The 20,202-nt window shown below is 42.4% G+C and overlaps 1 protein-coding gene across 1 annotated transcript; it reads left to right on the top strand.

Moving 5' to 3' along the window:
- Positions 1-296: 296 nt before the first annotated feature.
- On the top strand, positions 297-7,781 carry DMRTB1 (DMRT like family B with proline rich C-terminal 1). Its single transcript, XM_075095493.1, has 4 exons — positions 297-702; positions 2,430-2,662; positions 4,299-4,443; positions 7,612-7,781. The coding sequence occupies exons 1-4, from the start codon at positions 297-299 to the stop codon at positions 7,716-7,718; spliced, it is 891 nt and encodes a 296-aa protein (XP_074951594.1). The 3' UTR covers positions 7,719-7,781.
- The last annotated feature ends 12,421 nt before the right edge of the window (positions 7,782-20,202 follow it).

Raw genomic sequence — 20,202 nt, 5'->3', positions numbered from 1 at the left:
TCTCTCTTCCTCCAGCCCCCACGGCCAAGGTCTGCCTCCAGCCTGCACCAGGGGTCTGCAGGGGGAGGTGGGCAGGTACAGCCACGCCTGTCTGAGGGAGGGGAGGCCTGTGGGGCCAAGGCAGCTCCTGTGCCATATGCTCCCCAGGTCACGGCACTCCCCACCCGCTGCCATGGGCTCTCCTGCCCCGCCTGCCCAGGTTGCTACATGCTGGGACGGCAGTGGCCATGCCCTATATAAGAGCCCAGACGAGCCAGCCCAATTGTGCCAGGGTGGTGTGCCAGGACTCGTGTGCTATGGAGGCTGAGGAGGCGACAGCAGTGGCGGCGAAGGCAGCCCTGCGGACCCCCAAGTGCTCGCGCTGCCGTAACCATGGCTTTGTGGTGCCGGTGAAGGGCCATGCTGGCCACTGCCGCTGGAAGCTCTGCCTGTGTGACAAGTGCGCCCTCATCACGGAGCGCCAGAAGATCATGGCAGCCCAGAAGGCCCTGAGGCAGCAGATGCCGGACCCCCCAGCTGGGGCAGACTCAGGGCCTACTCCCCTGGGTGAAGGCCCTGGGGTGGCCACCGGGGCGGCTGTTGGCCCTGAGCAGAGCAGCCATGAAGGGGTGAAGGGCAACCAGCCCACTGGCAGCAATGGCAAAGGCATGGCATGCAGGGGACCACTGCCACCTCCCAGCGGCCCTCCCTTCTGGGACTACGGTAAGGGTTTCTTCCCCTGTCCCACCGTGTTTCCTTCGGCGTTCATCTCCCTCTTCCTCCCCCATCAAACACTGCCACTTGCGCAGTTTGCACCTGCCCAATTCCTCAGGCTCCAGCTCTACTGAGAGCCATTCCTGCCGTCTCTTCCCTCTTCCCTGCCTCAGGTACCCAACTTGCATGTTGAATGTGCAGCCCTGCATTTATTTTCCCTTTTGCAAGGTTTGCATGTGGGTCACGTGGCTTTGCAGCAGCTGGAGCAATGTGCTCAGCCTTCCTGCTCATTGCAAGTTGAAGCTTGAGCAAGTGGGTTTTCTCTGAGAGGGAAATTAGCCTGGGAGGGAAACCAAACCGTGATCCACTGTGCACTGTAGCTGCTCCTGCATGTTTCTCTGAGTACTGTCTCACTGTTTATAAATTCACAGGCACAAGCCTTCAGTAACAAAAAAGCTGAAAAACTCCATGATGGCAGGTAAATGGGGAAGTTACTGCCGCAGTTGCCTGAAGCAAGCATTTTATGATAGCACTGTAAAAGAAAGAGACCTTCTGGCCTTAATTCCTGTAGCAAAGACTGAACTTGGCTGGGATCACTGGGTGTAAAAGTGCATTTCGTATTTAAGAGCAAACCATAGATTTTGCAGGTGGACAGTTGTATGGCCTGTCACCTCTTAAATTGATTCCTTTAATAGAGTCTTTCATGTGACTTGTCTAGTTTATTATTATTTATTACAGTAACTTCATACTATTTACTGTAGTAATTTTACAGAAATCCCTGTTGACTGCAGTAGTCATTAGTCTGAGCCTCTGGAGAGTTGGCTGCCTGCAAGACAAAATACTGTTCTGAGAAGCCCAGAGGAAAGAGTAATTTCAGACATCTCTAGTTCCCACCTAATCTGTTAATAACTTCCCTTTTGTATTTAGCTTTGTTTAAAAAAAAATGTTTATAGATGACACTAGCTGTACATGCACCTGTCAGTCCTTTTCTTAATAACATTTTTAACCTGCTGACCAATTTTAAAAAAGGTTAGGAACAAATAGTACCATTATATTCAATAGAGAATAGTGGTATAGAGGGAATATAAGATAATAGTACTAGAATATAGATCTAGTACTCCAGAAGTTGATCCTATTCTCAAAGCAAATTCTTCTACTTTTCTACCAACAGGAGGATGGGCAGACAAGAAGAACCCTATTTATATGTAAATAACTACTCTTTTTCTAAGACTTCAGAGAGGCCATATAAGATTCCAGACACAAGTCAAAAAGCAAAGGAAGTAACCAATTCCTGCATCTAAAATTTCCTGTGTATGACTCTAAAATTGAGCCTTTGTCTGTAAATTAATTTAAGAAATGTCAGATAGGACTAAAGTTAGAACTCTATTATTTATGCAGATTTAAAAAAAATTTCTGCTAGAGTTAAAAGTCTTAAGATAGGTTGTTTAGCTGTTGGTGATGTAGTGAAAGAATAAGATTCTGCAGGCAGTGCTTTATAAGGACTAGCTTCACAATGCACAAGGCACAAAAGAATGCAAATCGTTCTGTGTTACAGTATCATCTGCTGCATCTTTCCTTAGTTCCTTAAAAAATCACAAATTCATGAGGAACGAAGCATGAAAGCAAACGTCCAGATTATCCTGCCTGAAAGTGTAATCTGGTCCTGCAGCTACTTCTACTGAACTACACAGAATTACACTGATAGTTCCATTTGTTGTTTTCTAATTGTTTCCTAGCTCACCCTGCTTTTCCTCCAGAATATGTGGTCAACCCAGAATACCTGGAGAGAGAACCTCCAAAAGTGTACCCTGGGTGTTCTGGGGTATATCCTTACCACCCGTTTCCCATGGGATTTGCCATCAATCAGTCAAGCTGTAGGGGAGCACCATCACCTCCAGGGATATCACTTCAGAGAGGCTTCCGACACATTTCTAGCAACTATGGGCCAGGGAATGCAGCTTCTGTGTCAGTAAGTAGTAGTCTTCTAATTACCTCTGGAAATACTGCTGTCTTTACCTTTAGCTGCCTTCTTGCTGTTAAAGTACCCATGAAAATTCACCCTGCTTATCAGTTACTTCACGGCATTTTGATATATTATGCTGAAGAAAACATTAGCAAATGGTGATGTTAATAGTCTGACTTGAACCCAGAAGAGAAAACGCATGCACTTGCAAGGGGCCAGATTTTGTGAAGTGTTTGGGGGCTTATATGTCCTGCTAACATCTGCAATGGCCTTTTGGAATGATAGCGGCTGGACACTTAATATGGCCACGTGCCAGCATAGATGGCACAGAATGTGCTTTGGGAGTTTCCTCTTCTTCCATGCAGGACAAATCTAATGGGGAGGGAGAGTGTCAGGGCTTGGCCAAGGCACCACAGCCACAGAGAACAGGAAAATCAGCTTCCACAAGGAAGCAAATCAGCGTGGTTGGATATTTCTGTTTTGAGACATTTGGTTTCTCAAAAACAGTGGAAAATTGTTGTGATTAACCAAAGTTTCAGATTAAAAATGATGGTTAGCATCATAGGGCCCACACCTTCAGACCACACAGACATGGTAAGAAACAGATGCTAAATTGCCGGTCAGTTGTAATGGTGTGTGTGGGCACTTCCAGTTCCTTTCAGTGCTGTCAGTCATGTTGGTTTAAACTGGTGGTGTCCAGTTTTTGTACCACGGTTGGCACGTTATCAGATTTCCAGCTGCTGTGTGCCATTCTGTTTGCATTGAGTACAATTCATCGATTCATGTTAAGGTAGAGTGATCTGCCTCAAGACTACCATATTTATTATGCTTACACAGAAATTCCCTGTCACATTTTAGGGGTTATTGAGAAAGAGAGTGGCTAGCAGCAGTGTGAGTCCTGGTGCCTTGGATAGGCACAGGTTGGGAAATGCCTTGTCTAGACCATCACTGTGCAGTTTTGAACTTAATTTTTAACTGTCCTGAAACAGATGGAAAGATCTCATACAAGCTCTGTCTGTACCAGGGTGCCTGGCCAGATCCAAGAGAGAAATGCTCCTTTTTCTCTGATGCTAGTGTTTCTGAGTGATGGAAGTCTCTCCTGGCACGTGGAATGAGTTTTATCATGCTCTATCAGGTTTGGTGATCGCAGAAGACCAGGGCTGTGGGGCACCCTCTGGTGCACACCAGCCCCTCAGTGTAGGTAGAGCCACTCACTTCACTGGGTTCAGGGGAGAATCAATTACTAGCAGGCAGGTGGTGGCAAGGAGCATTTTCATAGGTTGCCTCTCTGTTGCATGAAGACTTCCAGACCTGTTTGGTGGCAAGTGCACCAGGTCAGTGGTGAAGGTGAGCTGCTCCTCGTTTAAACCAACTGCTTTAATGTGATATCAGAGCAGAAAAGGAGGCCTTAGAAGGTCAGTTTCAGCTGAGACATGGCCTGAGAAGCTGTTACTTGTTAGTTTCAGCATGTTACGCTATGCACATGCTTTGCATGTGCACAGACATGGCAGCATATGGCCACAAAATGGAAAAAAATGTAATATTCACAGGTAAAAATTGAAACAGAAATTGTTTGACACTGCAGATGTGTCCTGGAGAGAGTCTTTAGATGGAAGATGTTTTGCTTGATGTGTTTCCACAGATTCCAGATGGAGGTGGAGAGTTCCATCAAGGGTACTACACTCCTGTGCCTCCCTTCATCCCACCAAGTTTTCTGCCAGGGATTCATTACATTCCACCTCCCCTTTCACTGAATGTGTTGGCTGAAACCACCAAGGAAGCACATGGTAAGGAAGTATGCGGTGAGCCCTGGGAGATATTAACCTGGTTTCAATACCTAGCTACAGAGGTGGAAGCCTTGAGACTCTGATTCTAGTTGTGTTCAGGGTTTCACAGATCACTGTGATGGAGCCAGGACTGACATCCTGAAGTCCCAGGACAGATTGCCAGCTTGTACATCTCTAGGCAGGGCTGACTTAGGGAAAGCAGCCTGACATGCTTGGCCTTTCCAGCTGACAAGCACGTCAATCACACACAGATGTTGGAGGCTCCAGGACTCAGAGCCATTCGAGAACATGATCGTCTGATGTCCTCAAAATGAAAATATTTTTCTAAATAGCTAGTTTGCGGGACATGTTTTAAAAATTATTTGGCTCTGTTGCAATTTAGACAAAATGTTAAAAAAAATGTGGACTAACACATAGCATGAACAATATGAAATTTTTTGCACATCTGAAAATCCTACATTTTAATTGCTGCAAAGAAAGATTGAATCTTCAAAATCTCAAGTTGTTTTACTGAATCTCACAGGATTTTAAATTTCTGGCATAGGTTAAGTCTTTGTGCCCCTCTCTTTTGAGTCTCTCTCATATATTGTGCCTTCATGTGGGCATATCTGTGATTATATTTGCAAGTTTTTCATTTGGCTGCAGCTAGCTGTGACCACAAGAGGGTAGAGCTGCTCAGAGAATTAACCACTAGCACTGGATGAGTGAACAGCCAGTTTTATTTTAAATTCTTTTTGAAAATGCAGATAAATAGATAAAACTTTCTCTCTTTTCTCAAACATGAGACTAAAAAAATTATTAAGCTGTGAAACAGATTACAAAAATCACACAGTGACAAAAACAAATCTCTTGTGTAAGAGGGAGGAGAAACAAAGGAATGTAATTGTCTCCTTTGAGCTGAAATGATGTTGATGATGGTTATGTTGCGGTTTTTTTGGCATGGTTTCTCAACTACATAAGGCTTTTGCCGTCTCATTTTCTGTTAATGTCAGTCCTCTCATAACTTTTCAACCCATTAGTTATTTTCAGCCAAACATATCTGTTGTGATCACAGGCCTGCACAATATTGATGTGCAAGGGAAACAGATGCCTCCCACAAAATGGTTTTTTTGCAGCCATGTCGTGGTGTTTGGCTGGCTGTCAGCTTGCACTGAATTCCTGACTGACGTGTGCGTGTACCTTGGCCAACAACAAAGCGCCTGCCAGTCAGCCCAGCAGTGGTCACATATCTTTGGAGCAGTCAGAGCATACCTGCTTCTTGTCTGGCTGGAAAGCCAAAGAAAATTAAGCAGGAGATGTGGCGGACAATGGGAATATGAAGAATATGGCAGTATGTGGGGTGTACAGACATCGTAGAAATGTATATCTTAAGATACTGACAAAGGCATTAGGACTTTAATGCAGCGTATAGGAGATGCTGGTGTGCTGTAGGTGAAATAATATGGGCTGAGTTTGAGGGGAAGAGAGGAAATTGAGGGCTGGCAGGCAAACCAGAAAGTGCGTATGAGGATTAATGGGGTTTGTGATTCAGAGGGGACAAAAGATCTGGGGAATTCTGCAGTGGCAGGGAACCTGCAGGGAGCTGCCGGAGTGTGTGGTAATGGGAAGGAACTGGAAGCAGCAGACAAACGGGGAACAGAGAGAGAAGTAGTGGTATTGCATGAGGAAATCCAGTCCTGTATTGGTAGAGTGAAGTTGTACTGGCCAAACAATCATGGAAACAGGCAACTGGATAGAGAAGGGAGATCATGAGGGCACACCCCCCCAAAGAGCAAAGTGCCATCTAATGACCTCAGCCCTTATTACACACTAGGGAAATAACATCCCAGGCACAAAGCCATAGGAAACAATGCATCACGCATTGTGCTGTTCAGAGAACAATCCACTTTTCTTAGGCATACGGAAAAAGTACAAATTAATTCCACTACATAGCATTTATGCTCCAGGATATGCAGGAATTTGCAATTGTGACCCAGTGAGGGGGGATACTTGTGCATGAGGTCATATACAAAATAGCCTGCCAGCAGAAGATGCAGATGTGGAGGAAAGCTACAGCAAAACTAGTAATTCTTTGATTCTGGTATTCAAGATGCTTGAAAAAAGAGAAAAGCTGTAACATTGGGTGCATACGGATGTGTTAGGACAGCATCATGTCTTTTTTCCCAAGAAAGGAAGTGACTCAAACCTGCAGTTAGACTTGGGAACATCCTTCCTCCAGAGGCACCTACAGAATTGAGGTGAAATGGGCTTTCTGGCAAAACTGTTGCAGGAAAATGGATATAGAGAACTCTAGCAGGGGACAGCTGGTGAGAAGAAATGTCTGTGATCTCTGCCCTGAAGGGAATCTGAGATGAAGACAGATAAAAATAAAACACAAGTCCCGTCTGAAAAAGATTTCCAAGGCTAGAAGCTGCTGCCAGAAAGGTTTGAGTCAATAGATAACTGCAGTTGAATGACTGAGGCCAGTTAGGTTTACAACGGTTATGTGAAGTATAGTCCATGTTGTTACACAACTTCATGCAGTATTGACTAGTCATGTTATGGAGATTTGACAAAATAAACACAAGGTATGTCCAGTAAAACAGCCAGTACAGCATCTGAGGATAGAGTCTGATTGCAGATTCTTGGCTTCCTAAAAGAGCAAGCTGCAGAAAAACAAAAGCCCAAGTCACCTGTGAGGAAATGAGGGAGATTTACATGTGAATTGGCAAGTAAATACTTTATAAAATGAAAATCCCTAGTTGGATCTGCAGCAGGGATTATTTAGTCTGTCAAGGCCTTTAATTCACAGAAGTGTTAAAAAGGCATGGCATAGATTCACTGCGGTTAAGTGGGCAAGAGTCTGCCTCATACTTCTAGTGCAGCTTCAACACTTGCCATCTTGAAGCACTCTTGCTACATTTCTTTAAGCATGGCTGAAACAATCAACTGCTGTCTGAAGTACAGTATCTCAGTTAGGAGAGCTGCAGCACTTAATGTCAAGCACTGTTGAATTAACTGGGTTGAAAAACAAACTGCATTGACAAAAGTTGTATTGCATCAAGAATCTACCTCTGGAAATATGATTGATACCAGGTGTAATGCAAACTGAAATACAGGCTTTGCGGGGTTTGGCTTATTTGTTTGTGTTTAACTCTGACCTTTTTCTATTCTTCATTTTCATTTCAGCTACTGAAGCTGACAGTCAGGATTCAGGGGTGGTTCATGAACCTGGCCAACCATCTTCTTCCCCAGAAGAAACAAGCAGAGACCAATCTGTATATTCTAAACAGTAAATGGGCCGGAGAAGAGTGGAGTAGCGGGCAGCGCTATTTTCATTTCTGAGAGTGTTAGTTAATATGAGGGTAGAGCAACACTTAGTTACTGAGCAGTCACAACAACTAGAAGAAGGGTATTAGTCCCCTGCCTCACTTTAGGATCATGTTAGAGCTACCAGGCTCACAGCCCTTCCTCCTAAAAGAGGTTTTCCAAAGCCATGGTAAATCCCTTCCCCCTTAGGCAGGTAGAAGCAGCAAATGATTATGACTCTGATTTTTTTTCCTTTGCTGAGGTTAGATGGCTCCCTGACTTTGGAGTGAGGTTTCTGAGTCATGTACATTCTGTAGCCTTCTCATGTTCATGACAGTAGTCAAAAATGTGTTGTTTGTATGTCAATTTGCTGTAAAGGAAACCTAGTTCTGAATATTCTGGAAGAGTTAAGTGTGTGGAGCCTTAAGACTGAGTGAGAGAGATGGGAAGACATGCTGGGTTGCTAATTTACCTGGCTGCCTAAGAATGTGTTTCGCTGGATTCAGCAGAGTAAGCGAACAGTAGGTGCTTGTCAAGTAGGGCATGGGAGGAATTTTCAGAAAGGTCTGATATAGGCTGAAGTCCAGTGCCTCCGCATTGTTTTCTGGGTGAAATGCCTTTAAGGCACCTTCTGTTCAGGTTGGGGACAGCCTGGTTTGGAATCACTTCGTATCACACAGGCTTCAGGATTTTGAATGTCCTTAATGGTTTATATGTAATTTCAGTGTTGTTTAATTCAGTAGAGCTGAAATGAAACAGGACTATTTGTTTCTAAAGGACTGTGTAGACAGCTTTATACATGCGTATTGGAAGTGCGTTGTGGCATATCAAAGGTGTGGAGAGATTGCCCAGGAAACTAGGACAAAACACCATTTAGAATAATAATTAGTCAAAGCCATACATATTATAATTTTCAATGGTAATGTTTAATTAAAAATGAAAGGTACATTCCTCTACTGTTTTGCCTAGAGGAATCAGTTTCGTATTAAGTAGATTGGTTGTTAATGGTTGAATAATTTGGGGGGGGACTTCTGTATAATGAAAACAGATACATTAAATCGTTGGTATGGTTTTGATGATTTGAGGCTTGCATATCTCCATGTAATTTTTCCAGTGAAATGTCAGATGTTGCCCTGAACAGCCCTGTGTAACAAACTTGTCTGGAGAGAGATTTAGGCTTCAGTATTTTTCTTCTACAACTTTTGACTGCTGCTGTAGAGGTGAGCGCAGTAAAATAAACATTATTCTTTTCTGCTACTTGTACTAATAATCCATTGCTCAATGCAAGATGTAAAGAAATTATACTAAGCTGAATTTTTCTTTAATTTTATTTTTTATTGTAGTAGATGATCTGCTGGAATGCTTTCCAGCACACAGTGTTCTGGGGCAAAAGTGGCAAACTTAGAACTACCAAGAGGAAAAACTGAAAACCACATATATCTACAGCAAATAATTTGATATACAACTTGTTACATACTGGATTTACAACAGGACCTTTGCTCCCAGGAGTGTCCCAAACCTGCTCTAAAAACTGGTGTCTGCTTGGGAAAATCTGGATACTTCTTCAAGGTATCTGGATAGAGCGAAGCTCTTTTCAAACTAAATGATCTACAAATAGAAATACCAGCAGCACCCACAAAGCAGGTTCCTCTGTGGATGGAGGGCTGGTTTATATATATATATATAAAATGTAATGATTTATGGAAATAGTAATGTACAAGATGAATTGTTGAATAGTCTCCTTCCCAGATATTTTTCTGAAGTCATATTCAGTGTTGTATTCCTCCTTCAATCTCAAAGCAAGATCGACTCCATCCCATTTCACTGACTGTAATGCACAGGCATTGTAGATATACTGCATATACTGTAGTTTTCACTCTGTTTTGCTGTGCCAGTGACTGCTTTGAGAGTGCCAAGCCAAACTCCTTATTTTCCTTTTCCTCCATCTTTTTGAACTATCAGTGAGTGAACCAAGCCTTTACTTTGTCTGTCTGAATGATGGTACGGCACTCCAGTAGGATCTCTCTCACTACACTGCTGCAGACCAGTGTTCATCTCCAGAGGGATGTAGCAAGTTTAAAGAAGAGCAAGAGAAAGGCAACTAAACTGAACAAGGAAAAGGATGAGTTGCCTTACAAGGGGAGTCTAAAAATAGACTGGAGTCTTCAGTTTGGAGAGGAGGAAGCTGAGGGGGGATATGATGCAGTTTTAGAACATTATGTCAGCTGTGGCAAAGTAGGTGCAAAACCATTACCAAACCTTGCTATTTCCATGAAGGACAAGATGGCGACCAGGGGCAGGGGCAAATGATTTCTGACCAGCCTGATTGCCATCTGTAATGCAATGACAGGTGTCTACCCCAGTCTAAGATCTAACAGATCAACAGTTACAATTGGCTTTCCTAGGGCATCAGTAGTGAGGGCAATACTGTTTAATATCATATCATAATCATATCATCAAACTTCATTTGGTGTCGTTTTAGATTTTTACATTTTAGGAAATTTGTCCCAAAGTTCTTGGACCTATCTGCATGGAAAAATAAATTACTTGGGAAGAGAACTGAAGTGAGTATCTCCCCAGATGACAGGAAGGATTATCTTATGTGGATAATTCACAGTTTCATTCTTCCATTTTATGCTCAGCTTGTCCTTTTTAACCAAGGAAAAAATGTTCCTTGACAACTTGTATTGTCATACTGTGCACTTAAGGACTTCAAAGTGAATAATTTTTATTCCAAACTTAGTGCCAGCCAATGTTTCCAATAATTAAACTCTGTGATCTCTTCTGACTCCATTTATTTAAATAAATGACTTAGGGATAATGAAATCAATTTGGACTGAAATGGAATGACTTGGATTAGACAAGTCACTCAGAGGTTGTTCCAGCTTAAATCATCCCAGAATTTTATTGGTTTTTATTAAGGCTGAAGCCTTGGTCAAATTCATAAAATTTGGGGAAAAAAGCAAAGTTAGCTATAATACCCATTTCTGAAATCTTTCTGCATACAAGCTGCTACTGACTGCAGTAGGAATTTTGCAATAGCATTTGTCATTATTTTCTCATTTCTGAGGATTGACTCCCTTGCTATAGATCTGAACTTCCAAAGATGTGATTCACACCTGATGCTTCTGTCAATCCTTTGTCCTCACTGCAAGTCCCTAGGTCATCACAGAGCAACAAGTTTTGTTCGTACACTGAAGGGGAAAACCTGAAATTAGGAACCAGTTCTTTAACGTTTACTCACACCACTAATTTCATTGCTTTCAGTGGAATTATTTGCAAGGGTACAGAGCTGACAATGTTGGTTAGGTATGCAAGTTTAGGATCCAAGTTTTATACAGAGGTGTCTGTGACACTGTCCAAAACCTCAGATTATTGTAGATTTGCATTTTCTGTAGAAGCTTTAGGAAAAGGAAAACAAACCCAAGGGATTCTAGAAGGATCACGTAATATGTCCATTCTGCAGACATATGTAAGATTCATTTGTCATTGCCCTGCAGCAAACTGCTAGATGTTAACATTTCTGTGGTATCAGCTTCTACATCTGGACTGAAGCAGGTTTTCCTATGACAGTAATTACAATACTCTTTCTAGGTCTTTTTTTTTTTTTTTTCTTGTTCTTCTTGGAATTAGATGCACCCAGTTCAAAACCTCTGAATCCACAGCAGGACTATAGCTGTTTTTTCCATGTCAATGAGTAATTAATTTTGAACAGCAATCCAAAGAAATATTTAATTGCCTACCAGTAAAGTCAACTTGCTGCAAACAAAATTCTTCCTCCCCTTAAAAAAACAATTTTCATGACAGAAAAATTCTTTATGATGTGAAACATACCTACTTTGGAACAGTGGAAACTTTAATTAAATCGTTCTTATGGGCAAGTGGGTCTGGTTTTCCTATTTTTTGCCCAATATTTTACTACTGCAACATTAGCATTAGTCGCAGAGTTATGTCTCTACTAAGTTTGCCAGAATGCAAGGGAGAAATCCAAATGTAAAGACTTCGTGGAATCTATTCCTGAAATCAGAGGTCACTGCATGTTCTATTGTAGCCCAGGCCATTGAGAGAGCTCCAGATCCACCACAAATGATGAGGCAGTTTTATGCCCATTCACCCACCTATGCATTTTACTCACCTGTATCATTACAGGTGTGTTTTACCATGCATGAGTAAGACTTGAAGAGCCTAGGCTAGGTCATTTCTGAAAAAGCTTCCACCCAAACCAGCAGGCTTATTTTGGATTACTTTTATTTACAATGGGTAACATTTCTCTCTTGTTTCTCCTTGCTGGCCTTTCCCACTGGCTCTTTAGATATTGTCCTCAGCTGGGCAACATTAGTGGCAACCTTGCTACTGACTTCATAGGGTGATCCCCTATGGACCTAATGATAGGCCAGTTGTGGTATCACACTGGTTTTGTTTTTATTTTATGCAGCTGTCTTTAGTGGAGGCATTTCTAGTCTCATTTACTAATTACTGTCAGGGTTTTATAGTCTTACTGGTACAATCTATGCAAAAGTGCCCCAGCCACATAAGCTAGAGCAAATACAAAACTTTTCTTTTTACAAAATGTGGTTTAAATAAGAGTCATATGCATAGTTCCCTGGGAGAACCTTCCTAGCCTTTTACAACAGGCTGTTTCCCATTAAGAAATGTGTTCTTTGATCAAGGTGCAAATTGACTGTTTCTCATGCTCTTCCAACAGTAAATATACTTAAATTCAAGTAATTCAAAAGTCTCATGTACCTGCAGATAGCTAATTTTTTACATTCCCTTCCTCACCAGGACACTTCCTGGTGTTCCTCAGTCCTGGGATTATAAATTTGTTTTTAAATATGTCTAGGCACTTTTGCCATCTTCCTGCATGTCTTTCTGAAGGCATGCAGGAGGCTAGTAATGCCATTCCTGAGAGCTGCCTGGCTTTGCAGAGATCTACGGAGGCCACACCTGCTTAGTTTACTTTCCTTGCTGAGTCTGCACCTGCACTTCGTTTTTCTGAAAACACTACAGCATTTTTTGTGGCCCGTGCAATGGTGGCATTCAAATGAATCAGACAAACTTTTGAAAAATATTAAATAACAAAATAATTTCCATCTAAAGAAGCAAAGCAGCTGACATAGTCAAAGGGGATGCTGTGAAGACGGTGGAAAATCAGAACCTGGACTCACGTTTCCTTGTAGGGTTGTGAGTGACTTACAGAGGGTAAAGCCACCTGTCCATCATCAGCATCCAGCAAAGTCCAGTGGTTGTGTTCACATAGTGGGAAATACCCCACAACGCTGTTTTTAAAGACGAAGGCGCTATCACTGCAGTTTAGCAAACGTGTACTTCAGAAGCTGTGAAAGGAAGGAGGTGTCGCTACACCCTTCCCAGAGGGAGACGGACAGCGGTCCCACCACTCCCGCCTGCAGAAGGAGGGTGACCGGGAACCCCGGCAGCACAGCTGACTACCCTGCCCTCCAGCTCCCCTCAGCCGCGGGGCTGCACCGAAGCGCCCCCTCACCCTGAGTGGTCTCGGGACACCGGGCTATGAGGGAGAGGGACGACCACCTCGGCCCAGCGGCGTCCCGCCATACGCCACTCCCCCGCCCCCCGTCAGAAGTGAAGCGGAGCGGGTGGGGCCGGCAGAAGGAAGAAGGACTAGCGGGACCGGCCCTTCATTACCGGGCGCTAATGACCAGCGCGGGGCGAGCGCTGAGGCGGGAAGCAGCCGCGCGCTGCAGGACCGCGTGCACCAGCCTCCAACTCTCGTGCGCCCCGGGGAACATGCCACCAACTCGCCGGCGGTTCTGCGCCTGCGCTGTCTGCACCGCGCGCGGGAGGTGGGATGGCGAGCCGGGCGCCTCAGGGCGGGTAAGTGTCCTGTGTGTGCCGGGTCCCAGCCTCGGCCCTGAGGTGCAATGAAGTGTTTATTTACAGACATAGATCAAACACGCAAATGCTCCCGGTTTGAGGTCGCGATTCCCTTGCAGTTTTCCTGCTGCAGTAGTCACACACGATGTGAAATTCTTCAGCGTGTTGCACCGTGGGGGAAATAAAGTGCAAGTGATGATTTTGTGGTTGGGCTGGGCTGCTGATTCGCACTTTGTAATGCACGTGCCTTACTACAGCCTTAGTAGTGCAAAGAGGAAAGCAGTCCGTGAAGAAGGTTATCTTCTGTTGTGTTTGTGTTTGTTTGCTGGTACAGGGCAAACAGCCCTCCAACAAAAGTTCCAACAGAAGTCCTTATCTGTGCAAAGAGGGTAATGGTGGCAGGATGGTAGTTTGCCACAGTTCTTGTACAGCAAGACTGGAGGATGTATTGAACACTTAGATCTATTCGTGCCAGGAAAAGCTGAGGGAGCATTGTGTACACTTGCAGGTCAGTCAGATGGTACACCTCTATAGAGTAGCTTAACCTAAAGGTGTAACTTTTGTCAGTTACTATATTTAAGTCCTTACTAGCATGAAAAGGACAAGTTCATGTTATAAGGTGTATATTTGCCCGCTTACATAGTAAGTAATGACTACAGTTTAAAACTGAGTTTTGGAAGGCATATATGGTGCTGCCTTTTATGGTATAAATCAAGCCTGTAACATCCCTTACCAGTACTTGATGTAGCTTTTCATTTGATAACCATTAAAAAAGTTCTTGCTTTCAGAATATTCTTACCATTTGAAAAGTCTAAAAGAAAAAAAAAACAAACAAACGACAACAACACTGTAGCTTAAAAACAGGAAGGGAAACATTTAAGACTTAAGCCAAAATACCTTTTTTTAAGTACTTCAATGCAGTTATTCGTGGCTTTGGATTCTTTGGACTTAAATTTAGCTATAAGGGACATTTAGTCTAATGTTAGCCCTGTGAGACTTGTGCTTATTCATGTTGAACTTATTCAGTCTAAGAAGATTCAAGGTCCAATGAAATCTGACTCAGACCATTTTACATCTTTACAGTGCTTCTTACTGGCTAAACTAATTTGGTTTGTTTATATCAGTTTCCAAGTTCAAAAGTGAAACTTCAGAAGAAGACAGTTAACCAGTGGAACAGATTACCAACAGGGTGGCGTGAATTTTCCATTACTTTAAGTCTAAAACAAGCATGTTTCTCTAGAAGAAATGCAGGTGGGTGTGTTGAAGAAATCCAAGTGAAATGTGGTCTGTCTCATGCAACAGATGGATAATGACTGCTCTTGGTGCCACAGTATAGACTGGAGCTCAGAAAGGCACTTGCTTTTAGGGTAGGCATCTCTCTATTTGCCTGCTAAAAGGACCTAGTACTGTAAGAAAGGACATTATAAGAAAGACAGTAATGCCTGTTTGTTTCATTACAGCAGGCAGTGGTATTTATTCATTCTCTCTAGAGCATGTTCAGTGATGGTTGGTGCAGTTTGTCCTATATTGTGTTACCTTCAGATCCCATTTTGAGGACTCCTTTGCACAGGAGTTACATATATCGTAATATAAATAAACAAACTTCTTTATGTAACTGTAGGGAAAAGATTCGTCAAAGATATTTTTATACCAGGTTTCTAGCCTTCCTCCTCTAAGCTCAAGCTTGTCAAATTGATTAGTGATTATTACAGTGTTTAAATCCTATAGCTTTTAAGTAGACATTAAATAAGCTAGCTCTTAGTGGATGATTCATGAAGCAGGGTGGTATCGTAGATGAAGCTGAGTCAGGAAGGCTTTGTTCAATACCTGACCGCAGGCCTACGGAGTAAAGTCAGGCAGTTAATTCTTTTCTTATTATGGTTTTGTCAGATTAATGGTTTTACAGACTTTTTTGGACTTTAAATGTTTGCAGCAAAATTATGTCTGAGAGCTGTTAAAATTGTGTAATATAAACCTGTGGAAGTACAGTCTGTGTACAGATCTGGTTTGCACGGTATCTCTTGTGCTAGTGTTCTAGAGCTGTAGATTATAATTAAGTCAATTCTAAAGTGCTGCTTCTTTTTTCTCCTAGGGTATAAACCTTCCTCTCAGAAAAATGGCATTCTGTTTTCAAACTTGAGTGAGAGAATGAGGAAACGAAGAACCTTTGCAGATAAAGACCTAGAATGTATTACAATGGAGTGGGATCTCCAGAAGGGAGAACTAGAGGAAATGGCTGTAGCTCAGAGCCTGCAGAGACCCAGTGGGGACCTTGTAGCGTTCACACAAACTTACTTAGGATTGGTCGCAATTCACATTTCAACTTAATGTATTTCAAGCATGATTTTCTACATTTTGTCGTCTTCTGATACAGTCAAGCACAACAGTTCTAGAATATTGACTTTGTCCATACCAGACACAAGACTTTCTCCCCTCAAATATGAATGCTTTACGTCCGACTAATTGAGAGCCATAGTTTAGAGAAACAGATTTGACTAAGAAGCCAGAAATGTGCAAAAAAAGGGTCTGCGGTTGGAGGGCTAGTGATTCATCCAGTGAGTTTAGTTCCTTTTAGAGGGATGTGCAGTCAGAGGCAACAAAAACACAGGCTAGCTCTGAAAAACGCAAAGAAAACTATACATTGAACTATGATCAGAATGCAGTCTTAGAACCTTTCAAGATGTTTGTCCCATGGAAGAAAAGTAACATGTGATCCAGAATGCAAAACCATAAGTATCTCAGGCAAAGGACAGTGTGTGATGTTTAGCTAGAATATGCCAGCAGTGTTATTCTGAAATGAAAATTCCATAGCAGAATTTATAATTTTCAATAAAATCCTTGTTAAAAGCATGAAACACACATGCATGATGATGTTGAGAGCAGTTTCTCAGTAGGAGTAGGACTGAGTCACTCTTTGGAGAATGCATGCGGAACTGATGTAGTTCAGAAGTATCTGACTTGGGTGTAAGTGAGCTACATCTTATGTGACAAGCCGTTGAATTACAACAGTGCAGCTCTCCATGTTAGATCAACCCAAGAAGCAGATTAAACCTAAGTCACCCTGCTTTGAGGCTGTCTCTGGTGCTTTGGTTAACATGAGCATCTCCATGGGATTGGTTCCCTAACTCTTAGTCATGTAAGTGTTTTCCTTAACTTGGAGCCTGAGCATAATATTAACCACTTACCTTCAAAGTGAGGCTTTCACTGGGACTCCGGTCTCTGGCAGGAAAGAAGCTTGAAACTACAACCTCAATGCACTGAAAGTTTTGGCAAGTAGAATAACCAAACTGGTTTGAGAGGGGATGATCTGTAGGTTTTGAGTAGCTAGCGGTAGAATTGTTCAACCTGAGCAGTGACTGAAATGAAGATGCCAGACTGATATCTTTCTGTAGGGAATTTCTGGATCATCAGAAGTTAGTTTTGTCTTCTCAGCAAAGTTCTCAGGTAATACTGCCTGTATGAATAGGTTCTGCCTGTCTTAACAAAATCAAGCTCATGTTGGAGAGGCTGTTTTTCATGTCCTGACTGGGAAAATAAGATCTTTTCCCATAGGTGGTTCATTTTCCTTGTATGTGTGAACAACACCAAGTAGCCAATTTTATTCACCATTTTAGAATACTACCCATTAAAAAGAGCTACTGTATATTTTGCAGCAAACAAAAGCCTTGTCAGAAAAAGCAGAATTTTTAGCTATATTTCTATTCCTTGGTAAAGAGTATTTTACAAGATGTAAATGGGCTAAGGGTAGTGTACTGAATAATAAGTGAGAAGTGAATTAAAATGGCTTTGCATTTTTTAAAAAATACCCATTTTGGTCAAATTTTCGTGAATGGTTCTAATGCTTGCAGAAGTTCTCACTGGACTGGTGCTTTTTGATTATATTAATTTTTCTGCACGTTGTTTTAAACATGAAGTCAGAGCTCCCTGGGATTCAGAATACTTTTCTGTGTACCCGGTGAATTAAGTGCTGAAATATTAAAGGAATAAGCATATGCTTTTTCTTGGTAATGATAGTGGCCAAAATGACAATGGAAACATTGATTTTGTTGTATAGTCACTTAGCCACTGGAATGGGCTCTCAGGGTGACTCTGCCTTTTCAGCAGTGATCAAAGTGAAGTTAGTATCCCTGTAGTAAATTGGGTATTTGAATGCAAAGTTTGGTCTAAGCTGCAGGAGGCTGCTTCTCCCCCCAAATAGACAAGTCTATTTGTGTTAAAAAGTAACAACCTGTAGCTAAATGAAGTAAAATCAAAACTTTAATATGTAGTTTATAAATTACTGCCTTCAGTGGGAAATCTAACATAGGGAAGATGGGTGTCTAAATGCAGTACAGTCACAAATGTGATTGGATGACAAGTAGCATAGAGCAGCTCTCAGCCTGGCTGGAGTCCTACCTGCTAGCACTGAGCTGTGCCAAGGTGTCCACAACTCCCATCTCCCAAGAGCCTTGATCCCAGTCAGGCTGCATACAGGTGCTGGCAGAAGTGTGTGACTTTTGATGGCCTCAGCTGCCACAGCAGCTCTTTCATGTCCCCACTGCAGAGAAGGTGGTGGCAGCACTGAATCGCTGCATGGGCTGGGGCTAACGCAGCTACAATGAGATAGAGGAAGCCTACCCAGCGGTAGGCTGTAGTAAGTGAGGCTCCAAGGGGGGACTCAGGAAAATGCATTCAGAAGGATGACATTTAACCTGTTTGGGATTGATAATAGATATGCATTTGACTGCAGAAGAACCAGTCTTTTGCTTTTGCTTTTTTTTTGTTTGATTTGAATGTGGTAAAACCTGAAAACGCATATGGAAAATAGGGGCCCCTTCTGGAGGCAACGTACAGAAATACTGCTGGTGTGTACCTCAGCACTCTTCCGCTGCCCTACACTCCTCTTACACATTCATGTTGCTTGTTCTCTTAAGCAGGTAAAGACTTTGCAGTTTAATGAATCTGAAAAATTCTGCAGTTAAATTAAAATTAAAACCCAATTTTTTCAGTAATTAATCACAAGAAACACTGGCATTGAGAAGACCTTTCTCAACTAAAGAGAAATGTTTGACACAGATTTCCTAAATGCAGAGACACAAACACTTGGCAGTGACTGGAATGAAAAAGACAGACCTACTAGATTAAAGAATGTATTTTTGTTGCAATATACGCTTATTTTAAATTTCAAACATTTGTCCATTACATTCATGTTGATTAAACACTCTGGAATATTTTGTCAGGTTTTCCAGCATTGTTGAACTGAGTTAAAATATAATTGACTTTAAAACAAATAGAAGAAAACCCTCATCTAATAAATGTCAGTTTCATGCTGACTGGAAAGAAAACACCGTGTTCCTGCCCTGTGACCCTGGTGCTTGTGTTAAAGCACAAAGTCTCCAATCATACAAATGGAACATAAAACCTTTCACTATTCACTTCTTTCTCCATATAACCAAGCAAGTATGCAGTAGTGTGGGCAATATAAGAAGCTGGCTTTTTATTTATTTAAAAATTTTATAGTGCACCTCACCGAGTAGCGTGGTAAAGGCTCAGCCAAGGATAAGACTCTTAACTGATGAGCACCATGGACCAGATCCTATAGAGTCACTGATGTTAAAGATTGGTTTGGACTGAGCTGCCCAAGGGCATGTCTGTGTGGAGCGTGGGGCAGGCATACATCTCTGTGCTGATGATGGTAAGAGCTGCAGCTCAGGAGCTGACAGAATTCTGCCTGCCTCTGTGTGGAGCTGTGCCCTGTCTTGTCCACCCTGCTCAGAGATGTGCAGCCCTTCTGCAGAGCACACCTGAGCTTATCACACAACACTGCCAGCTGTCATATTCATTAGAAGACAGCCAGGAAGATCATGGCCATCATCTGTGATAGATGAGTCATGTTTGGTGTCGCTGTGGCAGATCCTGGACATCCCCTCCCTTACAGGGAATTTTGCACTCTGCCTTACACTGGTACGGCTTTAAGGGCAGGGATGGGCAATGCCTGTTCTTGACTCCTGTTTCGTCTTCTTTGGAAGGTGTATCTGAGTAAGTGTTCCTGCTCTGTTTAAAGTGGATCTTTGGAGACCAGGTGGTTGCAAAGAAATCCAGAAAGAGGTGTCGGCTGAAGCTGTATTTAAGCATTTCAATAGCATACTGGTGAGTAGAAGATGAAAGCCCAGATTTGTAAGCAAGGGTTCAACAAAGCAAACTTTCACTGTGGGTATCTTCTGTTCTTGGGTTTAACCTCCCTCTCCAAAATCCTTGGTGTTTGAGTTGTGGTGGCTGGCAGGTTAGTTTGCCTCCTTGCTGTCATTAAGGAATGTGTCAGTATTGTAGGTATTCCAGTGTGTGCTTTTCTAATTTTCCTTTCAATGTAACTCATGGCTTCCAAGCAAAAGCTAATGACCTTCTCTTGTGCACTTTGCCTTGTTGTGTGCTTTCTCCTGTGCTTTGCACTTTCTATTTAGACAATAAAAGGACCAAAGAGAAAACAATGTTTCTTTATGTTAGAAGTACAGAGGCCTCACATGTCAATATTTCTTTTCCCCCTATGCACTCCGACTTAGTTTATTTTTTTAAACACTTTGGCTTCTTTTAAGGAGATTTGAGTTCCAGAGCAAACCAGTTTGCACAATGTGTGCAGCT

Source organism: Phalacrocorax aristotelis, chromosome 6 (genome assembly GCF_949628215.1).
Source record: "Phalacrocorax aristotelis chromosome 6, bGulAri2.1, whole genome shotgun sequence".
Lineage (NCBI taxonomy): Eukaryota > Metazoa > Chordata > Aves > Suliformes > Phalacrocoracidae > Phalacrocorax > Phalacrocorax aristotelis.
This window is presented reverse-complemented; position numbering and strand designations above follow the sequence as displayed.

Bases quoted from the DNA above. Each gene is read 5' to 3' on its own strand.
- DMRTB1 (XM_075095493.1), top strand. From the start codon at position 297: ATGGAGGCTGAGGAGGCGACAGCAGTGGCGGCGAAGGCAGCCCTGCGG. The intron at 703-2,429 runs GTAAGGGTTTCT...ATTGTTTCCTAG, and splicing joins CCCTCCCTTCTGGGACTACG to CTCACCCTGCTTTTCCTCCA. The intron at 2,663-4,298 runs GTAAGTAGTAGT...GTGTTTCCACAG, and splicing joins GGAATGCAGCTTCTGTGTCA to ATTCCAGATGGAGGTGGAGA.